General features: G+C 40.0%; 1 protein-coding gene across 2 annotated transcripts; it reads left to right on the forward strand.

Moving 5' to 3' along the window:
- Window positions 1-9,625: 9,625 nt before the first annotated feature.
- On the forward strand, window positions 9,626-16,430 carry LOC115505235 (olfactory receptor-like protein OLF4). Of its 2 annotated transcripts, XM_030302707.1 has the most exons (2): window positions 9,635-10,531; window positions 16,404-16,430. In XM_030302707.1, the coding sequence occupies exons 1-2, from the start codon at window positions 9,635-9,637 to the stop codon at window positions 16,428-16,430; spliced, it is 924 nt and encodes a 307-aa protein (XP_030158567.1). The 2 variants fall into 2 exon arrangements, with proteins under 2 accessions (XP_030158574.1, XP_030158567.1); XM_030302714.1 differs by lacking the exon at window positions 16,404-16,430 and having other exon boundaries at window positions 9,626-10,588.
- Window positions 16,431-16,716: the final 286 nt, after the last annotated feature.

Below are 16,716 nucleotides of genomic sequence, written 5' to 3' on the forward strand. Positions count from 1 at the left end.
TCTTTCCCCCTCCCCCCCCCCCGCCCCTGGTCTTCTGTTAAGTTTCTCAGGATCCACAAAAGAGTGAAAACATATGGTATTTGTCTTTCTCTGCCTGACTTATTTCACTTAGCATAACACTTTCCAGTTCCATCCACGTTGCTGCACATGGCCAGATTTCATTCTTTCTCATTGCCAAGTAGGATTCCATTGTGTACATAAACCACGATTTCTTTATCCATTCGTCAGTTGATGGACATTTAGGCTCTTTCCATCATTTGGCTATTGTTGAAACGCTGCTGTAAACATTGGGGTACAAGTGCCCCTATGCATCAGCACTCCTGCATCCCTTGGGTAAATTCCTAGCAGTACTATTGGTGGGTCATAGGGTAGATCTGTTTTTAATTTTTCAAGGAACGTCCACACTGTTTTCCAGAGCAGCTGCACCACTGCATTCCCACCAACAGTGCAAGAGTGATCCCATTTCTCCACATCCTCGCCAGCATCTATAGTCTCCTGATTTGTTCATTTTAGCCACTCTGACTGGCATGAGGTGATATCTCATTCGATATCAGATCGGATCTGGTTCGATATCCAGATCTGAAATTGCTGCAGCTAAGGTCAGAGAGGTTTTTCCTGCTTTCTCCTCTAGGGTTTTGATGGTTTCCTATCTCACATTCAGGTCCTTAATCCATTTGGAGTTTATTTTTGTGAATGGTGTAAGAAAGTGGTGTAGTTTCATTCTTCTGCATGTTGCTGTCCAGTTCTCCCAGCACCATTTGTTAAAAAGACTGCCTTTTTTCCATTGGATATTTTTTCCCTCTTTGTCAAAGATTAGTAACATAGTGTTGGAAGTTCTAGCATCAGCAATCAGACAACAAAGTGAAATCAAAGGCATCAAAACTGTCAAAGATGAAGCCAAGCTTTCACTTTTTGCGGATGACATGATACTATACATGGAAAATCCAATAGACTCCACCAAAAGTCTGCTAGAACTGATACATGAATTCAGCAAAGTCGCAGGATACAAAATTAATGTGCAGAAATCAGTTTCATTTTTATACACCAATAATGAAGCAACAGAAAGACAAATAAAGAAACTGATCTCATTCACAATTGCACCAAGAATCACAAAATACCTAGGAATAAACCTAACCAAAGATGTAAAACATCTGTATGCTGAAACCTATAGAAACCTTATGAAGGAAATTGAAGAAGATACAAAGATATGGAAAAACATTCCATGCTCATGGGTTGGAAGAATAAATATTGTTAAAATGTCAATACTACCCAAAACTATCTACACATTCAATGCAATCCCAATCAAAATTGCACCAGCATTCTTCTCAAAGCTAGAACAAGCAATCCTAAAATTTGTATGGAACCACAAAAGACCCCGAATAGCCAAAGTAATATTGAAGAAGAAGACTAAAGAGGGAGGCATCACAATCCCAGACCTTAGCCTCTACTACAAAGCTTTAATCATCAGACAGTATGGTATTGGCACAAAAACAAACACATAGACCAATGTAATAGAATAGAGACTCCAGAATTGGACCTAAGATCTTATTTTTAAGCTATCTGTACACCCAAGTGTTTCTTGAACTCACAACCCCAAGTTCAAGAGTCATGCACTCACAGACTTAGCCAGGTGCCTTGAGCATGGGTCTCTTGATCTCAGGGTCATGAGTTAGAGCCCCCACATTTAGCAAGAGATAACTTTTGAAATAGATGATAGGTAGATAGATAGATAGATAGATAGAATCACATTTATATTTTTATCAATGAGGAGTTCACTTTTTCCATTCCATTTAAGCAATAGGGCAGACGCTCCAATTTGACTTTTTTTCTTCCAGTTAAGGTTGGATTTCAACACAAAATGCCCTTACCCAAGAGAAGAGAAATGAATTAACTGAGAGACTAAAATGCCTTTTCCTCCAAAACCATTTTATTGGATGAATTTCTATATTATATTGCTATTTCTGATTAACAGATTACCACACTAGCAGTTCAAAAGAAACACATTTATGCTATTACTATTTAGAGGTCAGAAGCCTGAAGAAAGTCTCCATGGGCTAAAATCGAGATGTCTGCAGGGCCTGGTTCCTTCATGGATGCTCCAGGAGAGACCGTCTTCTTTCCTATTGTGGTTTCTAGGGACAACAAGCATCCTTTGGCTCATTGCCCTTTCTGCATCTTGAAAGCCAGCAATGCGGTGTCCTCACATCTCTCTCTGATCCAACTACTCTGCCTTCCTCTCCTACATTTGGAGGACCATGGTGATTACGTTAGTTCCACTATTAGTGGAATCTTAGTTTAAGGTCAGCTGATTAGAAGACTTGCTCCAGGGGCACCTGGGTGGCTCAGTCAGTTGAGTGTCCGACTTCTGCTCAGGTCATGATCTCACAGTTTGTGGGTGCAAGCCCCGCATCAGGCTCTGTGCTGATCTCTTGCTCAGAGCCTGGAGCCTGCTTCAGATTCTGTGTCTCCTTCTCTCTCTGCTCTCCCCTACCCCTGCTCACACTTTGTCTCACTCTGTTTCTCAAAAATAAATAAATGTAAAAAAAAAATCTTTTTAAAAAAAAAGAAGCCTTGCTCCATTTGTTACTTCAATCTCGCCCCATACTATAAAAAATAATATATTCAAAGTTTCCAGGATTTAGAATGTGGACAATATCAGGAGGCTCTCATTCTGCCTGCTAGAAAGTCTTCTCCAAAAGTATTTTATTTGATGTCACTCCAAGGCCCTTAAATAAAAGAAACAAACAGAATTTGTCACAGCCCCTAGAATGACCGGATATACTTGTCATTCCAAATTCTATGCAAACAAAACTTGCTTTGTGAAGAAGACCTACAACCACCTGCCCCTTGCTCTATCCCAGGACCGAGGCCTTGCTACTCAAAGAGGTCCTCAAATCAGGATCTGAAGCATCAACATTGCTCAGGAGCTTGTTAGACACACCATATCTTGAGCCCACCAGCACCTGCAAAATCAGAATCTGCATTTAAACTAGGATCCTAGGGGATTCATATGCACCTTGAAGTTGGAGAAGCACTGGGCTAGAGTAGGTTTTCACACATTCTCAATTTGGCCTTTGAGGCAGGATGATTATTTGTGTTAGGAGCTGTCCTGCTCACTACAGGTGTTTAGTAGCATCCCTCAGACATTGTCAAATACCCCCAGGGGGAAAGACTCATCTCTGGGTGGGAACCATGGGCACAGAGTTTGAAAAATGGAGCACCCTGACAGAATCCAATCAACAGCTACCCCTTTCTGAAACCATAACCTTGAGAAGATCACTAAATTCTTCAAGCCCCATTTCTCCATGGGGAATGGAGTTCACAACAGTATTCCTCACAGAATGGACTTTTATAAAGATTAAATCAGGCAATTCCTCGAAGCTGCTAAACTCAGATAATAGTGCATAAAAACATTTAAGTATATCTCTTACAATAAACAAACATTTTATAATGGCATTTTAAATACTGGCTCTGAACTTGTGATATAAGTATGAAATCCCTAATTGTTTTTGCAAAATTGTCATGAAGCCCATGGGTGTAGTGCCCAAGGTTGTATATCAAAGGAAAAACTTAACATCTCTGTTGAAAAGGGGAAAGGTTACTTTCTAGAGATGTCAGGGGCTGTGTCTCCACCACAATCAATGCTTTGAAGAATCCAAGGGACCTAGTCAAGATCAATCTCTCAGTCTCCAACAAGAGAAAATGTTCACTCTGGATTGGGATAAGGTGCTGGGAGTTCAGATCTCTGAAAGGCAGAAGAAGTAATAGAAAAAGAGTAAGAAAGACTGGCTTCAAATGGCTTGTCACCTGGTCTCCTAGGAACAGGAATTCAACAGGAATAATTTCCTTTCTGTCCACACGGGTGTCCCACAGGGGAATCACGTGCCTCAAGGTGGGAGAAACAACAGTGAAATGTGCCTAATAAGCAGACCTAAGAGGCTGTAAATACCTCCTCTGCTGCAGCCCCACAGTGTGTACAACATCAGGCTGGACAAGACCTGGTCATTTCTTTTGCAGTCCTAAGTCTGGATGGGACACCGAAGTTTGACCCATCCTTGCTCTCACATCTGGAGACAGAGGTTCATCCTCCACCATCCAACGAGATAGGTATTTTAATTTCCATGCAGAGACCTTCCTCTCAGAGACCCCATCTAGATGAGTTTTACATCCCAGTAAGTGCTTCAGGAGAAGGTCAAGAGAATGAAAGTCAAGAACGGTTTCCTGAGGTCACCTGAGAGCCAATCTAGCCTGACCAGAGCTGAGACTTTGCTGTAGTTGTTTGCTGGCTTGATTAGTAAATTGATTGATTGTTGTATTTATGATGCTATAAATAGAAGTAAATATTGAACTCAGAAATGCAAGGTTCAACGTTAACAACTAGATGATAACAGTGGAAACTTAATTAGGGGGAGATGGGAAACATAAAAGTAGGACCTAAGACCAAGGATCTTCACAATTAACCAGAGTAGAAAAGTCAAGTATTAGCTGTGGAGGGATACACTGTGAACTGGGGACATGTCTTTTCATATTTAAGATAGGACATATTAGACTACATTTCCATACAGATGAGAAAAATCCAGATGAAAGAATTCTCCCAAGTACGTCCTGCAAAGGGGGTACATGAAACATACATATCACTGTACCTTCTCTCTTGAGTATTCAAATGAAATTTTTTTAGGGGCACCTGGGTGGCTTAATTCATTGAGTGACCTACTGTTCATTTTGGCTCAGATTATGATCTCAGAGTGCGTGGGATCAAGCCCCCTAGTTGGGCTCTACACTGACAACACAGAGCCTACTTGTGATTCTCTCCCCCGGCCTCTGCCCCTCCCTCAGTTATGCTTACCTTCTGTCTCTGTCAAAATAAACAATTAAACATTTTTTTAAAAGAAGGTTTTACATGTATTATGTGAAAATGATATGCTAATGAGCTCCCTTCACAATTAGCTCATTACCTGTGAGCCTGAATATATTCTGGGTTAGCTAGCCGCCCACTTTCTCTATTGAAAATTGTCTGTGGAAGTCCTTGGAGTTTGTATAGTGGGGTTGGAATGGTTTTATTCCTGTTTTTTTTTTCATTTTTCCTAAAAAAGAATTGGCATTTATTTCACCCACTTAGCTACTTGCCATTTCTTTTTTATGGATGCGTAGATGTATTTGAGCAGAATGTGTGAGAGTGTATAAATTTTGAGTGGTCAAGTCTGACTTAGTCATAATATATGCCCTCCACTGTTTTTTCTCTTTTTATTCATTTATTTTTTTTTTTTTGCTGAAATAATAGTTCTGTCACCTTAATAGTCTTCCCTTGTGATGAACTGCTTTCCACAAAATGAAAGTAAATATCCTTCTCATAAATCCCCCCCTTATATATATTTCTAACTAGTTTTCAGCTCTCTGTATTTCTTATTTATTTCTAAAATAGAAATTCCATCACTTGAAAGGCATTCTTCCACGTTTGACTAAGAATCACTTTTACCTTCCATAAGCATACCTGGCCCATCTATCTTTATGTGAGATGAATTTAAACCTTATGTATCACTTACTCTCCACATAAAAGACTTTTCATTTTCTGTTATTCCCAAGTCCTTAGCGATCTAATATAGAGTTGGACCCACAACAGTATCATTTAATTATTACTCTTTTAAATCCTTTGGTTCAGAAATTGGTTTGGGGTCTTCCTTCAATTTTGTGTCGTGCAGTGATTTTGAACCGTTCTGCTTAACCGAAGTGCCTCTTTCTTTCAAAAGAAGAACTTAGAAACCTAAGTTTCTCTTTCTTTCAAAAGTCTTCATTTATTTTCAAACTTTTCTGTGTTATGCACACAAACATATTCACACACTTTCAATTCAAGTGTATGAAAAGACACTCATGCGTATCATAAATACTCTTTATGTTCTGCACGATCTTTTTTCCTAGCTCTTCTCCCCCAGTCCTTCTGAGTCAGTAGTAACTTACACGTGTTTTTCTAGTCAACCAGTGTGATGCTGATTCGTTAGTTCTTTTTTCTTTTAAAGATTTTATTTTCAATCCATCTTTACACCCAACGTGGGGCTCAAACTCACAACCCCAAGATCAAGAGTCACACATTCCACCAACTGAGCCATTCATGATTCATGATTTCAACACCTGCATGATATTTCATGGTGTGGCTGTGCCATTTACACTTTTGATGGTCTTTCATATTTTTTCTCATTAAAGTACTATTATATCAATGCTACAAAACATTTTTAAATGGTTAAAACCATGGTTTTCAACAAAAGGTGATTTTTGTCCCCCAGAGGATATTGAGAAATATTCAAAGACATTTTGGGCTGTCACAACAGGCCAGGGAGGTTCTAAACATTCCACAGTGCACATGACACTCCCACCACAGAGAAAGATCTGGCCCAGAATGTCCATAGTGCAGAGACTGAGAAACCCTGAGTTAAAGAATATCCATATTTTTTTAAAGATTTTATTTTTTTAAAGTGATCTCTACACCCAACATAGGACTTGAACTTACAACCCTGGGATCAAGAGTCGCATGCTCTACCAACTGAACCAGCCAGTCACCCAAAGAATGTCTGTATTTTTAACATTTTTAACTGTCTTCAGAGCTCCCCAAGATACTGTAACACTTCACAATTCTGAGAGCAAAATTAGAAAGTGCCCCCTTGCTACTTATTTAAAGTTTTCAACCCCACTCAATGTGACAGCTTTTTGAGTGTTTTCTCAGGGTGATCGGTGTGAAAGAGATTTCTTGTTGGTTTTTTAAACTACTAATGAACTCAAGCAAAGATTCATATATTTGATCACCATGTTCATTTCCCTATTATTATTATATGTCCACATATTATATGTTTATTTTTCTATAATTATCAGCATTTCAAATAATTGTTGTAAATCACAGTTTCTCTGTTGACTTTCATTAGGTATTTTGGGCCATAAAATAGTTTTAAATTTTGTTTAGTTAAATGTATCTATCTTCTTGCTTCTGAGGGTATTTTCTGCCTTAATTACAATAGTTTTCCCACCTGTAGATTTTATATGTAATTTTATAGATGTGCATCTAAAATGGAATGGTTACTCTTACACTGGGGGTTTACTTAATCCTTTGGATTTTTGGTGAGATGAGTGAAGTAAGGAAACACCACACTTCCTTCCACATAGAAAGCCTTCATGCCAGCTTTCACTCAACAATCCAGTCTTTTCCAATTACACTTAAATGCAGCTTTGTCAAGTATTAAATGCCCATATATAATGAGACCTAATTCTTCATCCATTCAACAGATACTAAAAGAGCATCTGCTATATGCCAGAAATTTCTCAGAACTTTATATGTTATGCTCTTTTATTTCCAGGTCTTGTGGAGTTTTATTATTCATCTGGGTTGGTTTTGTTGACTTACTGCTCCTGTAGATCATGTTTCAGTTACTGCTCAAAAATCCATTCAATTTTAGGGCACCTGGGTGGCTCAGTCGGTTAAGCATCAGACTTCAGCTCAGGTCATGATCTCCCAGCCTGTGAGTTTGAGCCCTGCATTGGGCTCTGGGCTGACAGCTCGGAGCCTGGAGCCTGCTTCTGATTCTGTGTCTCCCTCTCCCTCTGCCTCTCCCTGCTCACACTCTGTCTCTCTGTCTCTCAAGAATCAATAAAACATGTAAAAACATTTTTTAAAACTCCATTCAATTGTTCTTAATATGGCTGCACTGAAACTGCTCTTTTTAACCTGATTTTATTTCCTCAGTCATTCTTTGTATTTCATAGTGTCTCATTTTCTCAAATGTGTTTCTATATAAGTGCATATACACCCACATACTTTTGTAAAGAAGAAGATGAAGAGAAGTTCCTGCTCCTTTGGTAATCAACGTCACGACAGGCAGGAGTGCAGCGAAATAAATGTGAGTACAAGTAATGTATTTGGATAAGTTACATAAAGATTATTCAGAGTTAGAGGATAGACTGTCATGGGGTATGTGGGATTTCAGAGTCTGGGGAGGACTTTACGTGTTGAACAAGGAACAGAACCATGATTAGTTGTGCTCATCAGACTTGTCAAGAAAATGACTAAAACCCAAAGCCTAAGAATACCAAATACACGAAAAAAAAATATGTCACATAAGACAAGTGATAAAGAGGCTTACCCCATCGTCTGTTGGACCATATAAAAACTGATTAGCCAAATGAATATGGAATACACACGGGAAAATTAAGCCTTCTGCTCTCTGCTATCTGGTAAGAAAAATGCCCGTATTTTGTGCACTGTTTCTTTATTCTCTTGTTATGTTCAATCTGTAAGGTGTTTCACACCATAGAGATGTCGCTAGTTTTGTCCAATGGACAAATTTATTTTTGCTCTTTAATTATTTTTGCAGGGTATAAATGGGATATAACCAAGATTGAATACCACCAGCGCCATTCTCTCTCTCTCTCTCTCTCTCTTTCTTTCTCTGTTCATTGAACCCAATTTTTTTTATGTTTTTTTACATACAGATCTGAAAGCAACCATTCCAAAATGGAGCCCTAAGACTATTTGTCCTTGGGAAGCTATGAATAGGAATTTCTGGGTACTACTTCTACCTTCTTTCTGGGAAAGGTAATGTGATGTGTTTGCATTCATATCCTAAACAGTGTGTTAAGGCAGGCAGGGGGAGGTGAGAAGGACAGAGAAGTAACACACACCAGGAAGAGTGTGCTGTGTTGTGTGTATGCGAAAGCGTGTGCTGTGTGTATGTGTGTGCTATGTTTGTGTATGTGTGTGTGTGCTGTGAGAGCAGTCAGAGCAGGGGTACATGGGATCCTTTATTCCAAGGCCACTGTTGTAACACACAGGCCAGACTCAATCAACAGATGATACTAAGGAGGGATGTTCAATGGACAGGACGCTGCTATAACCAAATTAATAAAGTGCAAGAGGTACATGGTGTGGTTGAGGAATTCCCTGTGTCTTGACTTTGAGCGGTTGTGAGGTCACATGGTTCTACAAATTTCACTGCAACTATCTCTCATCTCTCTCCCTCTTGTCCATTCCACTCAACACACTGGCTTCCTTCTGAGTCTTGGTTCTTCTGAAAGAAACACATCCTCAGGGCCTTTGCACTGGCCTTCCCCCTGCCAGGAAGCTTCCTGCCTTCCACTCTCTCTTCCTTGAAGTTTCTGTTCAAATGTCATCTTCTTAGCTGATCTTGACTGAAAACGCAACATAGCAGCCCATCCACTCTCTCCTTTTACTTGTTTTCATTTTCTTCATAGCCTCTGACACCAACTCAGGATAATTCAATTTTTATATATGCATATATCCTATCACAATCATTGAATTGTAGAGATTTTTGCTGTTCAGCATCCTCTACTTCATGACGTGGAAATACTGAAAACATGGTCAACACTATATATAGTCCTCAAATGCATGAAACAATTTCTTATTGAAACTGTACAATACCCAGCCTGTAGGAGAACATCCAATGTTGGGAATGAAAATTCCTAATCAGAGAGGAAATGGGATCCCCTGAAGGGGCCCAAATCCAGTCACAAAATATTGAAGTTACTTTCTTGATCAGAAAATATAAATTGTAGCCTTTGAACAATGTGGGCCATCCCCATTGATGTGAAGTTTTGTCATGTTATTTTCCCCTTTATTGGTAGTCACCTCCACCACATGGACCCAGGAAACGATACAGGAATTTCAGAATTTCTTCTTCTGGGATTATCAGATGAACCAGAATTACAGCCCCTCATATTTGGGCTTTTCCTCTCCATGTACCTGATCACTGTGTTTGGGAACCTGCTCATCATCCTGGCCGTCAGCTCTGACTCCCACCTCCACACCCCCATGTACTTCTTCCTGGCCAACCTGTCCTTTGTAGACATTTGCTTCACCTCCACCACCATCCCAAAGATGCTTCTGAACATCCAGACCCAGAGCAAGGTCATAACCTATGCAGGCTGCATCACACAGATGTATTTTTTCACACTCTTTGCAGGATTAGACATCTTTCTCTTGACTGTGATGGCTTATGACCGCTTTGTGGCCATCTGTTGCCCCCTGAACTACATGGTCATCATGAACCCCCGGCTCTGTGGACTGCTGGTTCTGGTGTCCTGGATCACGAGTGTCCTGCATTCCTTGTTAGAAAGCTTAATGGTGTTGCAACTGTCCTTCTGTACAGTCTTGGAAATCCCCCACTTTTTCTGTGAACTCAATCAGATGATCCAATTTGCCTGTTCTGACACCTTTCTCAATAACATGGTGATGTATTTTGGAGCTATGCTGCTGGGTGGTGGTCCCTTCATTGGAATACTTTACTCGTACTATAAGATAGTTTCCTCCATACGTGGGATCTCATCAGCTCAGGGCAAGTATAAAGCATTTTCCACCTGTGCATCTCACCTCTCGGTTGTCTCTCTATTTTATTGTACGGGCCTGGGAGTGTACCTCAGCTCTGCTGCTACCCGGAGCTCCCACTCAAGTGCAACAGCCTCAGTGATGTACACGGTGGTCACACCCATGCTGAACCCCTTCATCTACAGCCTGAGGAACAGAGACATAAAGGAGGCTCTGATGAGATTCTCTGGGATGGCAGCTACAAAAGGGCCAATTGTCCTGGGCTGAAGAAGTGACATGATTGCAGGGCTCCAAGCCTGAGCCAAATGTTGAGATTCTTTGATCAGACTGTGGAAGTGAAATATTCCTCTTCTGTTTTTTTCCTGGAATTTCTATTTTTTTCCAACCTCTCTGTACAATTTTGTAACTTGCTTGATCAAGCTTCGTGATATCTTTGATATCCAAGAAATTTTTCCTTTGTCATTTTCCTACACACCCAATGTTATTCCTCACCTTGGATGTGAAATATTTGGCATTTCTCATTTATTTCAAAGGACTAGATGGATATGTTAAGAATAATCTCTTTTCAGGGCACCTGGGTGGCTCAGTCAGTTTAGCGTTGGACTTCATCTCAGGTCATGGTCTCATAGTTCATGAGTTCCAGCCCCACATCGGACTCTGTGCTGACAGCTCAGAGCTTGGAGCCTGCTTTCAGATTCTGTGTCTCCCTCTCTCTCTGCCCCTCCCCCACTTGTTCTCTCTCTCTCTCTCTCTCTCTCTCTCCCCCTTCTCTCTCAAAAATAAATAAACATTTAAAAAATTTAAAGAATAATTTCTTCTCAAAATATATCATGGTGAGTATTTTTCTTTTGTTTGACTGAAAAAAAGTAATGAGTTATACTACTCCTATGGAAAGTCTACTCTTGGCCACCACAGCTAGTTATGTAAGTTTATAAGAGAGAAAGATCTGAGGCCACTGTGCTTCACTCTTGTGAACATCATTCCTTTGTATGTCACTACCTTAACTGCTCTTCCTGATGATGCAGACTTTGATGTACTAGTTGTTATAGCCAATCCTGTTCCATTACACAGTTTTGTCACCACGCCTACCATAGTCATTGGCAAAAAAATGATAATAAAATACATGTCTCCAAGTGGAATCTACACAGAAAGACAAATATGGAAAAAACAGATTGATATAATATGGCCTTAGGGTCAAACTTGAGTTTAAGTATGATGAAGCAGAATATTAAATCATACATTTATTACTATGCAAAATATTTCTTTCTCAGGCACTTCATCTACTCATTGAATTATGGAATATCAAGGTCCATTTGTAAGGTGAATTCCTTAAGATGAAAGGCGGGTGGCATGTTGGGGTTTTATTAAATCATTTTCTGGTTTCTGTTCAAGAATTCCCAGTGCTCCATACAAATATGATTTCTTCCATTTCTCTAAATGACGTATCTCCCACTACTTGGAATTTTGCCATAACCACTAAACGGGCAGCCGATGAGCAATATCAGTATCAACCATTAAACATCCTCCTCCTAATCGCTGGGTGACTCACCAGCAAGCATGGATTCCCGTCCAGGTATGTGATTCAGAATCACAAGTTTTGTGCAAATACGCATGTCCTTCCAGCCTTTCCGTGTTATTTCAAAGGGCTTCAATTGATTCATTTTTTTTTAATACAGTTACACGAAATAACCTTAAAGGACAGAATAATCATAACGCTCACTTCAACTATCAGCACAAATGCCTAGAGGGGCGCCTGGGTGGCGCAGTCGGTTAAGCGTCCGACTTCAGCCAGGTCACGATCTCGCGGTCCGGGAGTTCGAGCCCCGCGTCGGGCTCTGGGCTGATGGCTCAGAGCCTGGAGCCTGTTTCCAACTCTGTGTCTCCCTCTCTCTCTGCCCCTCCCCCGTTCATGCTCTGTCTCTCTCTGTCTCAAAAATAAATAAACGTTGAAAAAAAAAAAAAAAGAACAAATGCCTAGAATGAAAAGAATCCGATTATGACAAATGCCCTCAGTTCTGCCTGATTTGATTATTATATCAGTTAGCTATTGCTGCATACAAAGCATCTTTTAAAAAAAAGTCGCTTAATATAATGCCTTTATTATCTAACGGGATTGTAGAGTAGGGGGTTGTTCTGATCTCTGCTGGGCTCCTCATGAGTCTATCGTCAGGTGCAAGTCTCTGCATTAATTTTCTTTTTTTTTTTTTTTAACGTTTTTTATTTATTTTGGGACAGAGAGAGACAGAGCATGAACGGGGGAGGGGCAGAGAGAGAGGGAGACACAGAATCGGAAACAGGCTCCAGGCTCCGAGCCATCAGCCCAGAGCCTGACGCGGGGCTCAAACTCACAGACCGCGAGATCGTGACCTGGCTGAAGTCGGACGCTTAACCGACTGCGCCACCCAGGCGCCCCTCTGCATTAATTTTCTAAGGTTCATCCGTGATGTGAGTGGCTGTCGTGCTTTTCTGTCTTGAACCACTTTATGTCATTTTACTCCATATATATATATATATATATATATGCTAATATTCTAATCTACAAAAAAAATGACACTATCAAACGTGAATTGTCTTATTTTAATCCTACTATTTCAATATTCACATGTTGACTTTTGTTTTTTCACAGTTGGTAGCATGAGATCTCCCGCCCCATTAGGTGTTAACTGTACACCAATTAGGCCCTGAGTCACACACCACTAGATGTTTAAATTCCAATTGGGTTTTTTGGAACATTAGCACGGGCGTTAACTGTATATATTTAAAGTGTACATGGGGCACCTGGGTGGCTCAGTCGGTTGAGCGTCCGACTTCAGCTCAGGTCATGATCTCATGGTTCGTGAGTTCGAGCCCCGCGTCGGGCTCTGTGCTGGCAGCTCAGAGCCTGGAACCTGCTTCCGATTCCGTGTCTCCCTCTCTCTCCGTCCCTCTCCCCCTCACGTTCTGTCTCTTTCTCTCAAAAATAAATAAACGTTAAAAAAAATAAAAAAAAATAAAGTGTACAATTTTCGAAATTGAAAGAATTGTTGAAAAATCAGGGATACCTTCTGCATGGTGCCGTGTATATGGAACTCAGGAAGGTGCACGGTAAGTTTGAAGTGCTTTGTTTGGTAATCGTTAGGACGTAATCCCCCTAGCCTTCATTTTCTTCTGAAGGCAATGTGGAATAATGAACATATCGTCAAAGGATGTGGTGAGGAAAGATGACATGTGTAGAAATACTTTGTTGGGTCCAAAGAATGTTCAAGAATAAGGGTTGTGTGTATACAAATGTATGTGTATGTATGTACATTTTTCTTTCAATCACTCACATACACATATATACATGTGTAAGACCCATAACTCTCATTATAACTCATTATAACCTACCTGTTGTGTTGAAAGAAAGCTTGAGAGAATTTGGAGGGTAAAGAAAGCAAGAGAATGAAGGTTTGCATTAACATGAAGTTCTAGGAATGTGGAGATGTAGACAAAAAAAAATTAGAGTAGAACAGGTGGTCTTTATTTTAACAATGAATCTCTTTTCGTATCCCAATCCCAGAAGCGTCAAAGACAGAAACACATTTACATTTATGCAAGGAGAAATTCTCTGTAGCAGCTAATAGGGCTGAATATCTCCAGACTGACTTCAGGTTTTGTTTCTTCTACTCAAGTTGGCTTTCAACACAAAATGCCCTTTTACTCAAGGAAACTAAGTGAAGGAGTTGAAAGATGTAAATTCCATTTTTTCAAAGACAGTTGTATGGGATAAATGTTTTTGTCATTTTTCTATTACCAATTACCACACTAAGGGTTTAAAAGAAACCAATTTCTACTCTCCCAGGTCAGGAGGTCAATGTTGAAAATGAGTCTCATAGGGCTAAAATAAAGATGCCTCTGCAGGACACAAGAGAGCTTGAATTCCTGCCCAGTTATGTGATTCCAGGTCACCATATTTTCTCCACAAAAATGGATGTGGAGACCAACCTCTACTGGTTACCTGAATAGAATCCTCAGTGGAGAAGATTTTTTTTAATAGTCATCCAAAATGAATTTGAATAACAGAATGATCATGAATGTTGCTGCATAGCAAACCATCCTGAGAGCAAATGGCTTGGTAGAATGTCTTTAGAATTCAGTGGAATTGTATGGTGCTGAGTTGTTCTAATCTCTGTTGATCTCCTCAAGGGTCTTGAGTCAGCTGTGTGTCAGCTGGGGAGGCTCTGCTGATCTTTCCAGGGCATTCTAATATAATTGGGGCTAGGCTAGCTACCTGTGGCTGATCCAGGGTGGCCTTGGCTTGGACAACTTGGCTCTGCTCCACATGTCCACACTTCTGGTAGCCCACCTTGTTTTATTCACTTTTTGGAGGCAGAGTTCCAAGAGAGAGCAGCAGAAATGCACAAAGACCTCTGAGGTCCCCTGTCACTTCTATCAAGTTCTGCTGCCCACACTAAATAAAAAATCCTAACCCATCCCAATTCTAAGATGGAAGAGTAGTCTCCACCTCCTGATGGTGGGTGCTGCGCACATGGCCAAAGACATGGCTACAGAGAAAGACCGGCATTTGGGGTCATCGCGGCAAACAGTCTACAACTGCTGTAAATTTCAATTCAAAAGGTTTCATTTCCAGGACAGCTGGGTGGCTCAGTTGGTTAAGCATCCACTTCAGCTCAGGTCATGATCTCGTGGTTTGTGAGTTCAAGCCCCACTTCTGCACTGATTGTGCAGAGCCTGCCTAGGATTCTCTCTCTTTCTCTCTCTCCCTCACTCTCTTTCTCTCTCTCTCTCTCTCTCTCTCTGCTCCTCCCCCATTCATACTCTCTCTGTCTCTATCTCCAAATAAATAAATAAACACTAAAAACAAAGTTTAATTTCCACTTCCACATTTATCAGTGCAATTATCTCAGAGAAGACAGTGAGAATGAATTAGGGGCATAATGAGCAGTTATGGAAATTCTACTCGTGGGGGTCAGGCTTTCCTCCAGATATAACCCCTTGCCTTTAGATCGCCATTCCTAGTCTAAGAAAAGATCAAAGAAATTAAAGGTTTTCTTTCCAGATGCCTCAGAGAGACCAGGGACCTCATATCAAACTCATGATTAATGGAGCTAAGAACTGCTGTATCACTGATGCGATCTTCATGGCACCCTTCTGTTGATACTGTTTTCCTATTGATTGACCTTCCCATTGACATACTCACAAAGCTTTTCATTCTGATACTGTTTTTTTTTTTTCATGGGGAGGATTCTGCTGGGTGGCGGTGACATTTTTAAATGCAAATGGAAGACAGAGACATAGGAATATTTTTTCTTCACTTTCCAGCTTTATTGAAATTTAATTGACATATAAAATTGCAGAAGTTTCAGCATACAACCTGGTGATTTCATATACATATCTGTTGTGAAGTGATCATCACAATAGCTTAGTGAATGCATCCATCACTTCACATGGTGACCATTTCCTTTTGTTGCAAGAACATTTACTATGTACTCTGTTAGCAACATTCAAGTATACAACATAATAGAGTTAAGCATAACGACCATATTGTACATTAAGTCCCCAGAACTTATTGATCTCATATCTGAGGGGCGATAGGCTTTCATTAGCATCTTCTCCTTTCCCCCAATGCCAGCCACTGGCAAACATGAACCTACTATCTGATTCTATGGTTCAAACTTTTATATTTCATATATAAGTGAGATTAGACAGTATTTGTCTTTATTTCAGTTAGCATAATTACCTTGGGTTCCGTCCGTATTTGGACAAAGGAGAGGATGCCTTCCTTTTTTATTGCTGAATTCCATTGTATAGATATGCCATCATTATTAATTCATCTGTCGATGGATGCCACGCTGTTTCCATGTCTTGGTTATTGTGAATAGTGCTGCAGTGAGTGCAAGAGTACAGATATATGAGATGTTCGCAAATGTGTGGGAATTAAACCACACACTCATGTATGGCTGGTGGATGAAAGAAGAAATCAAAAAAGAAATTTAAAAATCTTGAATCAAATGAAAATGGAAATACAGCACATCAAAACTTATGGGATGTTGCAAAAGCAGCTCTAAGAGAGAAGTTTATAACAATAAATGCCTACATTAAGACAAATAAAAAGATCTTAAGTAAATAACCTAACTTTATGATTCAAAGACCTAGAAAAAAAAGCACCAACTAATTCCAAAGCAGCAGAGGAAGAGAAATAACAAATATCAGAGCATACACAAATAATATATAGACCAGAAAACCAAGAGAAAAGACTAACAAAGTGAAGAACCAAATTTTTGAAAATCTAAGCAAAATTGACATGCCTTTAGTTAGACCAGAAAAAAAAAAAACGGACATGGAGAAGACTCAAATAAATAAAATCAGCAGCAAAAGGTGAAGCCTTATAATCAATACCATAGAATATGGAAGAA

Source organism: Lynx canadensis, chromosome A2 (genome assembly GCF_007474595.2).
Source record: "Lynx canadensis isolate LIC74 chromosome A2, mLynCan4.pri.v2, whole genome shotgun sequence".
NCBI lineage: Eukaryota > Metazoa > Chordata > Mammalia > Carnivora > Felidae > Lynx > Lynx canadensis.